The following is a 12,833-nucleotide window of genomic DNA, read 5'->3' on the forward strand; positions in this document are numbered from 1 at the left end:
AGCCTGGTGCAAGCAAACTCTCAGGAAACACTTACTTCAAAGGGCCAGAAATGCACATTCTGGGCACCATCTTCATCAGCTTGCTGCATCCTTCATCGCCGAGTTGGTTACCTGACAAACTGACATTTGTTTTCCACAGTTTAATAACATGGTTGATCCAAAGGTCTCACTCAGTTAGCAGACAGTTGGGAGGAAGAGGGAACTTACTCAACTTCGGAAAGGTGGGAACAGCTCTGGAGAACCTCAGCCAGCTCCTCTGCCCACTGGGAATTGAACTGGCAATCCTGCAATCTGTATATATGGATATAAGACATCCATTAAGATGGGTATGGGGTACCTTTGGCCCTCCAGACATTGCTGAACTCCCAACTCACATTGGCCAATAGGAGTTGTAGGGACTGCACCTGAGGACCACTTCTCCCCATATTTTTAAACTGGGGCAGAGCATTGTTGCTTTCATTTGCTATTATGTCATATATTGTTGTGTTTTTGTATTGCAAACTGCCCTGTGATCTTCAGATGAAGGGCAGTATAGAAATTTAATAAAGAACAATAACAATAATTCAGCAACATCTGGAGGTCCACAGGCTCCCTTCCTATACTTTGCAATGTGTATCAGTTGCTCCTCACAAACTTAAATTCATCTACTTACTTACTTACTTACTTACCGTAATATTAAAGTGCTAGGCTTAGGAACATCTTCCTCTTCTTTTATTCCCTCTTTTTTCAACCTGAAATCAAGAACACATTTATAAATTTGTTTTCCTGGTCTTGCATGCACCAAAATGTCAAAACAACAATGGTGGTGATTGATAAAAGGTGGACTTGCCTTATCTGCCATCTTGAATTAGGTGGGCTGCACTGCTGGAACCCCCCCTAGTGGTGCCAATGGGTTACTCACGCCCCACCCCCCACCCCCAAAGCAAATACCATCTTCAGAGGAAATATTTTTCTTGAGGACCACAGCAGGGGAAGGAAGGGTTAAATCAGGCTTCCTCAACCTCGGCCCTCCAGATGCTTTTTGCCTACAACTCCCATGATCCCTAGCTAGCAGGACCAGTGGTCAGGGATGATGGGAATTGTAGTCTCAAAACATCTGGAGGGCCAAGGTTGATGAAGCCTAGGTTAAATTCCAAGCATGTCTCTTTCTATGTTCTTCAGTTTCCCTGTCCCCCACATTTGCTCCGATCCCCATTAGTTGCCCCCCATGATGCAATTTGCATTGCAGAAAAACCCAGAACTTTATGCAAAGGCATATTTAATGTCGTTTGGACCTTGCTGGGTCGTTTGTAACTTCTTTCACCCAGATCCCAGTACTTTCTCTTCTTCCTTCTTCTGAGATTCCTTCCACTGACCCCACCCACCCCCACCTTGTTCCAGTTTCCAGAGCAACCCACACAGCAGTTCTTGTCTCCTCTTCATTTGTGCCTTTGCAATGTTCACCCCAGTCAAACTTTCCCTGAAACCAATCCAAGCATGTCTCTTTCTATGTTCTTCAGTTTCCCTGTCCCCCACATTTGCTCCGATCCCCATTAGTTGCCCCCCATGATGCAATTTGCATTGCAGAAAAATCATGCAGTGGCATGATTCAGAATGTTCTGGGAACACCTGAAAAGCCACTTCTCTCACCTCTGACTTTTACTGGATTGGCTGGTGAAGGAGACTGTCAAAACATCCTTCCTGTAAACAAATAATGAATAAATGGAAAATTAATGCTTGAAACTCCCTCAAATAAAACAGATGAAAGCAGTAACCTTATTATAGGATTGGAGGAGAAAATCAATTCAAAGCCAAACTATAAAATTCAGAAATTCTGGGGGTGAAATGTGCAAACCGAAATGGAACCATCCTTCGAAATTTGCACTTATCTGAATTTTGTAATGCAGCTCGGAGGCCAAACAATGTTCACAAAAATGCACATGTTAGGGGAAAATTGAAGATATGACCGAAAATAACATACAGTAATATATTAAGAGAAATAGCTTGCAAAAATGTGCACATTAGTCAAGTCTGCATGTTGGAAATATCCTTGTTAAGCTAACTTTACAATAAAACACTGAGTTTAAAAACTAACTGCTGCAAAATGTGGAGAGCTGAATTTAAAGCTGGGAAAATGAGAAACCAGAACTGAAATGGACAGATCCTTCCATCCCTAATTAATACTGAGTTGACCACAATGCCAAAATGTGCAGTTTCTCTGCCAGTGACTCAAGCTCTTCTACAGCTTCCTTTCCCAATAGAACACAGCTCTGGGCTGTGCAAGTTCTGACTGCAATCTTTGCTTTCATCAACTCCTTCCCTCTCCATCCCCTGAAAATATAGCCCCTGTGCCAAATCACTTGTCATTCTGGAGGAGCTTCAAACTCTCAGGAGTAGCAATGGGTGACTCTGTCAATTTTGGTTCCTCAGAGTTTCTCATTGTTCCAGCTGTAACTGACTGCAAAGAGCTCATGAAAAGTCATGAGTGTTTTAGTGGGAATTTCTCCTAATATGACCATTTTTATGAAGCACATTTCCCCTAATATTTATATTTATAATATTTATATCTATATGCTTTAGAATGTGTTCTCACAATTAGTTCTCACAAACCTAAATTTTTTTTCCAGTAATATATACATTTTTATGCACATTTTACCATCTTCATTTTTGTACAGATTTAGTCGGATGCAGAACTGATTTGGAAAATTTGGAGAAATGTGAATTTTGAAGGATGGCTGTGTTTCAATCCTCATGATGTTTTGAAAAGTGCAAAACAGAATGCCATTCTAGGCTGCATCAACAGAAGTACAGTGTCCAGATCAAGGGAAGTAATAGTACCACTCTATTCTGCCTAGTCAGACCACACTTGGAATACTGTGTCCAATTCTGAGCACCACAATATAAGAAGGATGTTGACAAGCTGGAACATGTGCAGAGGAGGGCAACTAAGATGATAAAGGGTCTGGAAACTAAGCCTTATGAGGAGCGCTTGAAGGAGCTGGGTATGTTTAGCCTGGAAAAGAGGAGACTGAGAGGAGATCTGATAGCCATCTTCAAATATCTTAAGGGCTGCCGCATGGAAGAGGGAGCATGCTTGTTTTCTCCTGCTCTGGATGGTAGGACTTGAACCAATGGCTTCAAGTTGCAAGAATGGTGATTCTGATTAAACATTCGGGGGGGGGGGGACTTTCTGACAGTAAGAGCTGTTCAGCAGTGGAAGAGGTGGTGCACTCTCCGTCCTTGGAGTTTTTAAAACAGAGGTTGGATGGCCATCTGTCATGGATGCTTTAGAGATTCCTGCATTGCAGGGGGTTGGACTAGATGACCTTTGGGATGCCTTCCAACTCTAAGATTTTATGATTCTGTGAAATGCAAACTGAATCAAAGTCTTCCACCACTCCTACTGAGGAGCAGATTTGGGCGGCATGTGGAAAGAGGAGAGAGCAGGGAAAAATGGAACGTAATAGATGGTTTATACTCCCCAATGCTTTCATGAGGTGAAACCAGTTAGCATTTTAAATGCTACATGTTGGGAAATATTGCCAATATCATTGTATTATACATTCTCTTCTTAGAAGTTGGTTCATGTGTTAGGTAGGAATGGAATCACCATTTCACTATGTCCCTCATTCCCGCAACCCACTATACTGCTCCAGGAGAATACCCTAATCAGTGGTGTCCAAAATTGCTGAGAGACTAAGGGAAAACAGGAGGGTCACACTCTCCCTTCTCTCTCTCTCCCAATAAAGTCCATCAACCAAGTCAGCTAAGGCCCTTGGGGGTCAAAACTGGGCCTGAAGCCAGACTGAAATGGGCCCAGATTATTCACTTCTTAGTCATGGGTTCTACAGATTACAGCAGAGTATTAACAGATTAGCTTCAATGTTGCAGAAGTGAAAAGGAGCATTAGAAAAGGTGGACATGAGAAAAATCTCTTCTGCAGCGCTTGGCAGCCAGTACCTGATATGGAGCTCAGTCACATTTGGACAAACGGCAGCAGCTCTGGAAAAAGCAAGGACGGTGCTCACTGAAAGCTCGTTGTAGCTTAAGCTGTTTGAGAGAAAACACAATGTTGGGGTTGCTATGCCTCAGCAAGGTCTTTTATGCAGGCATACATGTTTCCAACTCTTCCTCCCTCCCTCCATCCCCGCCACAGAGATTAAAACCCAGATGGTCTGCAAGGGGTGTGATGATTTTTCACATCCACTAAGCCTCTTACAGCATCAGTCTTTAAGACTGGCAGCTCCTGTGCTCTGGAACTCCCTGCCTATTGACATCAGGCAAGTGTCTTCACTGTGCTGGTTGGGATGCCCAGCCAGACGCGTAATTTTATGAGGTCTACTTGTTTTCTAGTTCCGTTGATCTAATCTGTTATCAGTATTACTATTACTTGAAACTTCCTTTTTAGAATCATTTTCCCCCTTTCCTCTTTTATTATGTACTTACTCCAGCTTTTTGAGCTTATCCACAGTGGAAAATATTTCTGTAGTCTTGATCATTTCCTGCCCCTTCAGTCTGTTGTCCTGTAAGCTAAAATGCAGCAACTGGTTAATATGTCTCCCAAATGTTCATCTGATTAATAAAACAGGCCAACTTTCTCCTTGACAAAAAAAGGTGAAATTACTTTATGTCTTCCAGCTGATGGCAGTTTGGAAAAGCTCGTATCAGATCTTCAAGTCCTGGGGTTGAAATATTTCCACCGGCTAGCCTGAAAAACCAAATGTGACACCACTATAGTAATGTCAACAAACAGTTTGAGAGATACCTAACGGAGCACCTCCCTCAGTATCAACCCTCTCAGGCCCCATTATTGGAAGAGGAGGTCCTGTCAGTGGTGGTCCCACCCAGGTACTGCCCAGTTGGCATTGACCCATGACAAGGCCTTTTCAGTGGTGGTTCCCCATTTGTGGAGCACCTTCACCGGTGAGGTGCATCAATCTCCCTCACTTTGACTTTCAGGAGAAATTTAGAAACATTCCTGTTTTCCCAAACATTTGATGGCTGATAGGAATTGGCTGTGGCAACCAAGAAATTAACAACTGTGAGGGTGCATGAGTCCATTTAAATGTATTAATTTATTTATTTACTGCATTTGTATCTCACCTTCCCCCCCCCCCCCACTCTCTGGTCAAGGAACTTAAGGTGGCCTACATGGTTCTCCCCTCCCTCCGCATTTAATCCCCACAACAACTTTGTGAGGCAGGTCCCGTTGAGAGCCTGTTAGTGGCTCGCAAGGTCACGCAGCAGGGGTGCCAACTCCTGGGGGCTGAACCCTTTTGCCCCCTTATTTATTTGAAGGCGCAGCCCCCCAAATGTTAAAAATGTCATGTCAAATCAGAGGAGTCAGGAATGAGGCAACAGTGTGGTTTCAATGACTAGTGCCTCCTTCTCTTCCTACCATAGAGGGGAGGGGGAGAAGCAGCCCCCAGTTCAGTGGCAATATCACACACACACCCATCGCCCTCACAAATTGGCGTCTGTCACCCAGTGAGCTTCATGGCTCAGCGGGGATTTGAACCCAGGTCTCCTAGGTCCTAGTCTGAAAACTTCATCATCCCTGGCTGTTAAAAATATTTTTATATGGTTTTTTAAATAGTTTTTTTTTAAGCGCTGTTTTCATTGTGCTGCTTAAACATTTTCAAGTTCACTACCCTGGGCTCCTAATTTAATAAACAATAATTTAATAATAATAATAATAATAATAGCTCTTCAGTGGGGGAGAAGCATAGGGGAAAAAATCAGAAATAGCCACCCCCTCTCATCTACAATTGGCTAATATGAAGGTTCCTTGAGGAGGCACCATCTTATAGAGTCTATGCTGGCTTATGCAGCCCTTTAAATGGAGAGGCTCCTCCCACCAAAGGCGGAGCTGGCAACTGAAAGGAAGCTGTCACTCCTATATAAGTCTCAGTCTGGAACTGGCTGTTGCTGAAACAACACATGAGCTCTGCTCTGTTGGGTGAGCCAATCTAAAGCTTATGGAGGGCCACTGAAGTTTCACTTCTACTTTGCAGACGCTATTGCTCAAAATGTAGCTGGTGGTTTGAATTAAAAACTGCACTAAAAGATTCAAAAACAGGGCATGTGACATTGGGGCAATGCTTACTGGAAAGTTGTCAGGCATTTGATCTTCGGCAGGGTCTTGGACAGGACAGCAGCAAACTCATTCCCACATCTCCTGCTCTTAAAGCTAAGAATAAAAGCAAAAGGCAACTGTGGTTAGTAAAATAGCAACCAGTCTTCCCTTCCAGGCTAGCTGGATAAGGAGCTCAGCACCTGATTCTTGCAGCAGGCGGCTAGCATCTTTCCCCATGGTTGCTCCATATTAATGACTTGCTTCAAATGACTTAACGAGTTGTATCCATAAGAACGCAAGAAGAGCCTGTTGGATCAGGCCAGTGGCCCACCTTGTCCAGCATCCTGTTCAAACAGTGGCTGACCAGATGCACCAATGGGAAACCTGCTAGCAGGACCTGAGTGCAAGAACACTTCATCCTATTAAATTGTTTCTAACTGATTTTTCGCATTGCGTTTTTACACTGTTAAAATGTGACTCACTTTGGGAGCTCGTGTTGGTGGGTGGGGAAGAAATCTTTGCTGTCTATTTTGTTTCTTCAGGCTGTAAACCACCACATGTATGGTAATATAGAAAGAAAGTATACAAATTAAAAGTGAGGTGAATAATAATAATAAAGACTAGTGTGCACCTATCCATCTATGCAAGGATGGAGAATCTGTTGGCCTCCAGATGTTGGACTTCAACTCCCAACAGCCCCAGCCAACGTGGCCGATGGTCAGGGATGCTGGGAACTGCAGTCCAGCAACATTTGGAGAGGCCCTGATCCCTCACCCTCTTTAGAGCCTGACGTGTCAGGGTGGCCTATGCTTCTTACCTCAGGCTCTTTATATTTTCACAGCTGCCAAAGACATCCAGATAGTCCACTTCCATGGGGCATCCCACAAAGTCCAGGCATACCAAGTGAGGGTGGCAGCTGCTGATGACAAAAGCCAGGACAGCCATGTCCAGCGGCATCAGCCGGAAGTTTCTGAACTGATACCTGAAGTTTAGCTGCTTCCCGACATGCCGGGCCAGTTCCTGGTCTTGTGTCTCGTGCACACAGTGGCACAGCTCAGCTATCCTAGGTCCTGTGAGAGAAGCATCCCCCAGTTTCTTCAGCATCTGCACAATGATGTCCTGACGCTCCTGGACCTGGTCCTCGCAATGCCCGGCTAAAGAGCTGAGGAACTTCTGGCACCCTTGGGAGGAGAGGCCAGACAGGAAGACATGGCAGTTCTCTGTGAAGGGCACCCTTGCTTCCCTCTTCATCATCCACTTGGACCTCAGGAAGAACTTCTGCTTCAGGAAGTTGCCATCAACTGTTTTGCTTGTCAGCAGGAAGAGGGCTGCAAAGAACTCTTGCAGGCTGAAGTGGACAAAAGTGTAGCCAACCTGTGTGTGTCCATTGCTGGTCTTTACCTCAAAGGACACCAGGAGCCCATACAGGCAAGCAAAATCCTTCACGTCTTCTGGGACCTCACCAGCATAAAACAACATCTTATTTCCTTCCAGGCCCTTGAAGGCCAACTCAGAGAGGCCTACGAGAGTCGCTTCGTGTTGACTCAAGTCAACTTCTTCGCTCAAAGTCCTCAGCTTCTGATCCTTGCCTATGAAGGTGAGGAGCATCTTGATGTAGAACTGGGTCATGGTTTGAGGGAGCTGGACTCTCCCTGCATCGTGGAGGAGCAGATACTCCAGGCAAATGCAGACGATGTTACACAAGGCGGGGATATAACACATGCTCAGGAGTTTGCCATTGCTTTTCAGGTGAGCGATTGCTTTCTCCTTGAGGGAATGCTGGCGGAAAAAATAGCCAACATATTCCTCCACCTTTTCACGGTCAAAGCCCCAGATTTCTGCCAGGAGGGTGTCCGTTTTCAATAAAGCACCTGGGACTATCTTTGGACGGGTCGTGACCAGCACAGTCGAGCCTGGCAAGAATTTCCCAAGGCAAAGGCTTGCAAAAAGGTCTGATACAGAGAGAGGGTTGAGAGGATCTGGGAAGCAAGTGTGAGGAGGACCTGGGAGCTGGACATTCTCAACAAACTCGTCCAGCCCATCAAATATCACCAGTGTGTGCTGGGTGTCTTCTAGGATGTGCTGAAACACAGCATCAGGACAATCTTCTGGCCTGAGAAAGAAGTCGAAGAGAAGTTCTTGGAGAGAGAGTTTCCTTTGGATCAGGTTCAGCTGTCGGAACTCAAAGAAGAAGATCAGTTGGAATTGTGGAAGGTCTCCCTCTGCCCACTGTTGACAGATCTTGTGCATGAGCCTTGTCTTTCCCATCCCTGGTTTTCCCAGAAGAAGGACAACCTTGGTGGTCCCCATGTGGACACTTTCAAAAAGCTCAGACAGTCTCAGGGTGGTGTTCCTGTGCTCCTCTGTATCATGCGGAGCTATCGGAGCCTCCTTTGCTTTCTCCCCCCTTTCCCTCATCCGACCACCTTTGCTCTGACGAATCACCAGGTTGACGAAGGTTTGGCTGAAAGGCGACGGCTGAGCTTTGGGTTCCGTTGCTTCTGCTGATCTGCTCATTCCGTATCTCTGAAGCATCGAGGTGGTAATGAGTTGCCTATATCTTTCAGCAGAATCTGATAAAACATGGAGGAGGGAGAAAAGGAGCAGATATAGATCCACACTACACAAAAACTAATTTTGTTGCTATGGCCAGTGGCAGAGCTTCATGCTCCGGCACCGGAGGTGGGGGCAGGGCTGACGCCCATTCTGGGGGCGGAGCGCACATCCCAGAGGGGCGGGGCGTGCATTCCAGGGCCGTGGCGCGCCTCCCGGAGGACCGTGGCACATGTTCCGCGGGTGGGGCGCGTATTTTGGGGTCGGGGTGGGTGCCCGCGATGGCGCCCCTTGGACCCACCCCCACCGCCCTTATCTTCCTATGCTCCTGGCTATGGCTTCTGCCAAAGAATGTTGGGAATTAGACCAAAACCCACAAAGAGTTAAGGGTTGGGTTGAGCACCTGATTCCATCTTGTTGAAGCCTTGCTGGCATTCAGTCAGAGTTCTGTTCTACCCCATTCTGCCTGAGAGTACACATTTTGTGCATACTTCTTTCATAAAATGCACACTTCTTAATGCTTTCTGCCCCCCCCCTTTAATGTATGTATGTGGAGGGTTTTTTGTTTGCTTGTTTGGTTGGTTGGTTGGGGTTGGGGTTTTCGTGTAAGTCACTTTGGGTTGCCCTAGCAAGAAAAAGTGACTTGTAAATTTAATAACTAATGATGATGATGAGAATAAATAACAACTTGCCTAGCCGCTGCTGTTTGGACTGTTTCCCATTGTTGTTGTTGGCAGGGCTGCTGCATGGACGGCGTCGTTCAAGTCCTGTAGGGCGACAAAGGCAACAGGGACATTACGGCGGCATCACATATTTGGAGATGGCAGGGGCCTGAGACCAGCTCCCTTTCATAGGAATTGGGCTTCAGCAAGAGACTTTCTCTCTGGCTCATGCCCCGATCACAATTTCAGCAAAACACATTGACATCATCAATGTGCAAAGGGACAGCACATGTATCCACAGCACACACTTAAAGCACACAAACCCTCCCACAAAGAATCCCGAGAACTCTACTTTGTAAGAGTGTTGGGAATTATAGTGCTATAAGTAAACTATAGTTCCCAGGATCCTTGGGGGTGGAGTGTGTATGCAGCCTTAGAAGCCAGATTGATTTGTAACTAAGTAATCATTGGGCATCCACACACACAATTAATTTATATTCTGCATTTTTCGTAGCCCATGACTCAATGTGACTTACAGATAAAATAGAAAGAGCTAAAACCATAGAAAAGACAATAATTTAAAAGCAACACACACACACACACACACACAGAGAGAGAGAGAGAGAGAGAGAGAGAGAGAGAGAGAGAGAGAGAGGAGAGAGGAGAGAGGGAGAGGGAGAGAGAGGATCTATTAAGAATACAGATAATTACAATAAAAACATCGGAGCACCAGTCCTTTCCTTAAAAACTGTCAGTTCCCCAAAGCCTGTTGGAACAAGGAAGTCTTTACCTGCTGGCCAAAGGACACAAAGGGGAGCCAGTCTAACTGCTCTAGGAAGGGAGTTTCAAAGTCTTGGATCAGCCCCTAGGAAGGCCCCAGTTTTCCCAAATTAATTACTGTCTCTGTCTCATTCCCTAATCTGTAGCAGGGGAGGAACCCACAGTTGAGGGTTGTTGAAACCCATCAGTGAAATAAATAAAATAAAATACAGTACAGTGGTGCCTCGCTAGATGAATTTAATTCGTTCCACAGGTCTTTTCTTATAACGAAAAATTCGTTTAGCAAATCCCATTTTTTTTGAATTTTTTTTTGCCCATAGGAACGCATTAATTGAATTTCAATGCATTCCTATGGGAAACCGCGATTCACTAGACGAATTTTTCATAAAATGAATTTGTCTAGCGAGGCAACCTCCGCTTGAAAAATCCTTTCGTTAAGCGGAAATTTCGTTAAGCAGGGCATTCGTTAAGCGAGGCACCACTGTAAAGTACACTGGGGTGCACTCTGTGGTTGTTTCTTGACCAGGAACAGTTGCTTTTCTCAAGGAACACAAAAACGAAAGGGTCCTTAGCAGGAGTCCAACACCGCCAGAGGAATGAAGTGGGCCTGGAGCCTCAAGAGGAGTGAGCCCAAGCATTCTGCTCCAAGGCTGACTTGGGCCCATCCCAGGACAGCTCTCCTAGCTCAAACCACCAATTGCATTTCACCAAGAGCAATCTTACTTGTTGGTGTCGACGGGAACCAAGCTGAAGCTCCTTTCAAATCCTCTTGTCCTTGTGTCACATGACCTGGAATCATCAATTTAAATCAGCGAAAGAGGCAGTATTTCATAACAAGGTGTATTCTGTATATTTGTGCACATGTGTCTGTATGCATTAGTACCAGATTTATGAAGGGGCTGGCCCATTAGGGTAAAGGAAACGCGGCCCAACCTACCTCAGTCCTGCCCAATTATCTGCCTGTCACTGGCTCTGCCGCCACCTATGGTTGGGCTCCATGCCTTCCGCCCTACCAGCACCAATGAGCACCAGACACCACTGGAGCCACCACACCAGGCCAACACCTGATGGATTGCTTATATAAAGGGTGGTCGTTCCTTGTTTGGCACAGCTAGACTACCATGACCCCAAGGACCACCATGAATTCCCTTTCAGTTGCAATTAAAAGCAGCAGCAATTAAAAGCAGTATAAGCATTTGGAGAGCTGATCAAAGGGACATGGAAGGTCTTCCAGCCAACTCTCTGCTCAGTGTAGGGCATGAACCACAAGGCATTTTCACTATTGCAGTACTTTTCAAATTATCTGTGTTTAGAGGCTCATCTGCTGAGAAAACTCTGAGCATCCAGCATGGAACGAAACCCCCAAGCACTTTTATCTCTGCAGGAGAGAAGATCTGGAACCCAGTGTCTTTTTAACTGAGAAAAGCAGCTTGAGCAAGATCTACTATTTTTGGCGCGGGTCCCAGAGAAAATGATTTGGAGCGCTTCAATATTTTGTGGCAGTTTTACTTAAGCTGTGTTTCCCATGAATTTGCATTGGATGTAACAAAACTGGCACCCTGTTGACTTGAAACTGAAGCTTCTTGTGTCTTTCTTCCATGTCCCTAAATGCTTTGTTTTCCAGCACACAGGGGCTAAAAAGCTCCCCTTCCACAGACTGGGTGGCACCAGGAAGCTGGAGACACAAACCTTGATGCAAAAAAAAGTAATGGGGGTTTGACTCTCCATGATCCCAGACCACTACTGGCCGAGATGACTTCTCAGCTGCTTTAAATTTAAACTAAAAGCTGGGAGGAGACAATATGTACATCTCCTGCTTCACATCTCATGTGTGCATTGGCCTTAAGAACGTATGGAAAAGAAATGAATGAATGGGAATTCAGACACATTGGTTCTGAACGAAAATTCATTTGTTTTTGTGGGGATAAAAAAAATGTCTAATTTGTTGGGTCTAATGCCCAGGGATAAAGCTTGAAAAGCTTGGCCAGAAGGCACATGAGGCCACCAGGGATTGAACCTGGGGCTTTCTGTAATGCAAAGCACGCAAAGCATCACCGAGACACAACCCATGATGTCACTTTCTGTCCCCTCTTCTGACCTTCTCCTGACACACTCATGAAGACTATTTCCAGATCCATGGGGAGGTTGCATTCCATGCAGACACTCTGTACGAAGGCTTTGAAGACGGGAGCATTGAGATCTGCAGCCTTCAGAAACATGTCCAGGACCAGTGAGACCTTCTCGTGGGAACTGGCTGTCCCCTCAATCTCATTCAAGGCCACCCCTGGGAGAAGCTGCTTGGCTTTTCCCAGGACCCACTCTGGATGCTGACTGAGGAAGTGCACCAGCTGCGGCCAAGCATTCCTGATGGCCTTCTGGACGTCTGCATCATCCATCCAGACTGGAGGCTAGAAGGAAAAGAGAAGAAAGATGAAACGGTTGCAAATTGCTGAAGCAAATACAGTGGTACCTCTACTTACGAATTTAATGCGTTCCAAACGCACATTCGTAAGTCGAAAAAAATTGTAAGTCGAATCCCATAGGAATGCATTGGGAGAAAAAATTCGTAAGTCGAAGTAACCCTATCTAAAAATTCGTAAGTAGAAAAAATCCTATCTAAACCGCATCCAAGATGGCGGGCGGAGCTCCGTTCGTAAGTAGAAACATTCGTAAGTATAGTTATTCATAAGTAGAGGTACCACTGTATTAGTACATAAGCCCTGCCATGACTTTAAGGCCCAAAATGAAAGGCTTGTTCACACATTACACTGAACACAAGCTAT

At 45.5% G+C, this 12,833-nt stretch overlaps 1 protein-coding gene across 5 annotated transcripts in view; it reads right to left on the bottom strand.

The window, feature by feature from the left end:
* NLRC5 (NLR family CARD domain containing 5) overlaps positions 1-12,833 on the bottom strand; it is a 57,252-nt gene that overhangs the window by 37,944 nt on the left and 6,475 nt on the right. For 4 of the 5 annotated variants that reach the window (XM_035118266.3, XM_035118269.3, XM_035118268.3 and 1 more), the window contains exons 3-14: positions 12,149-12,458; positions 10,774-10,839; positions 9,301-9,375; positions 6,873-8,628; positions 6,086-6,169; positions 4,604-4,687; positions 4,426-4,509; positions 3,940-4,029; positions 1,630-1,680; positions 669-731; positions 208-291; positions 36-119 (exon numbers count right to left, since the gene is read on the bottom strand). In XM_035118266.3, the coding sequence (XP_034974157.3) occupies positions 36-119; positions 208-291; positions 669-731; positions 1,630-1,680; positions 3,940-4,029; positions 4,426-4,509; positions 4,604-4,687; positions 6,086-6,169; positions 6,873-8,628; positions 9,301-9,375; positions 10,774-10,839; positions 12,149-12,458 (2,831 nt within the window). The remainder of the gene's footprint in view (positions 1-35; positions 120-207; positions 292-668; positions 732-1,629; positions 1,681-3,939; positions 4,030-4,425; positions 4,510-4,603; positions 4,688-6,085; positions 6,170-6,872; positions 8,629-9,300; positions 9,376-10,773; positions 10,840-12,148; positions 12,459-12,833) is intronic. The other variant, XM_060275886.2, reaches the window with a different exon arrangement.

The sequence above is a fragment of the Zootoca vivipara genome, chromosome 6 (assembly GCF_965207765.1).
Source record: "Zootoca vivipara chromosome 6, rZooViv2.hap1.1, whole genome shotgun sequence".
Lineage (NCBI taxonomy): Eukaryota > Metazoa > Chordata > Lepidosauria > Squamata > Lacertidae > Zootoca > Zootoca vivipara.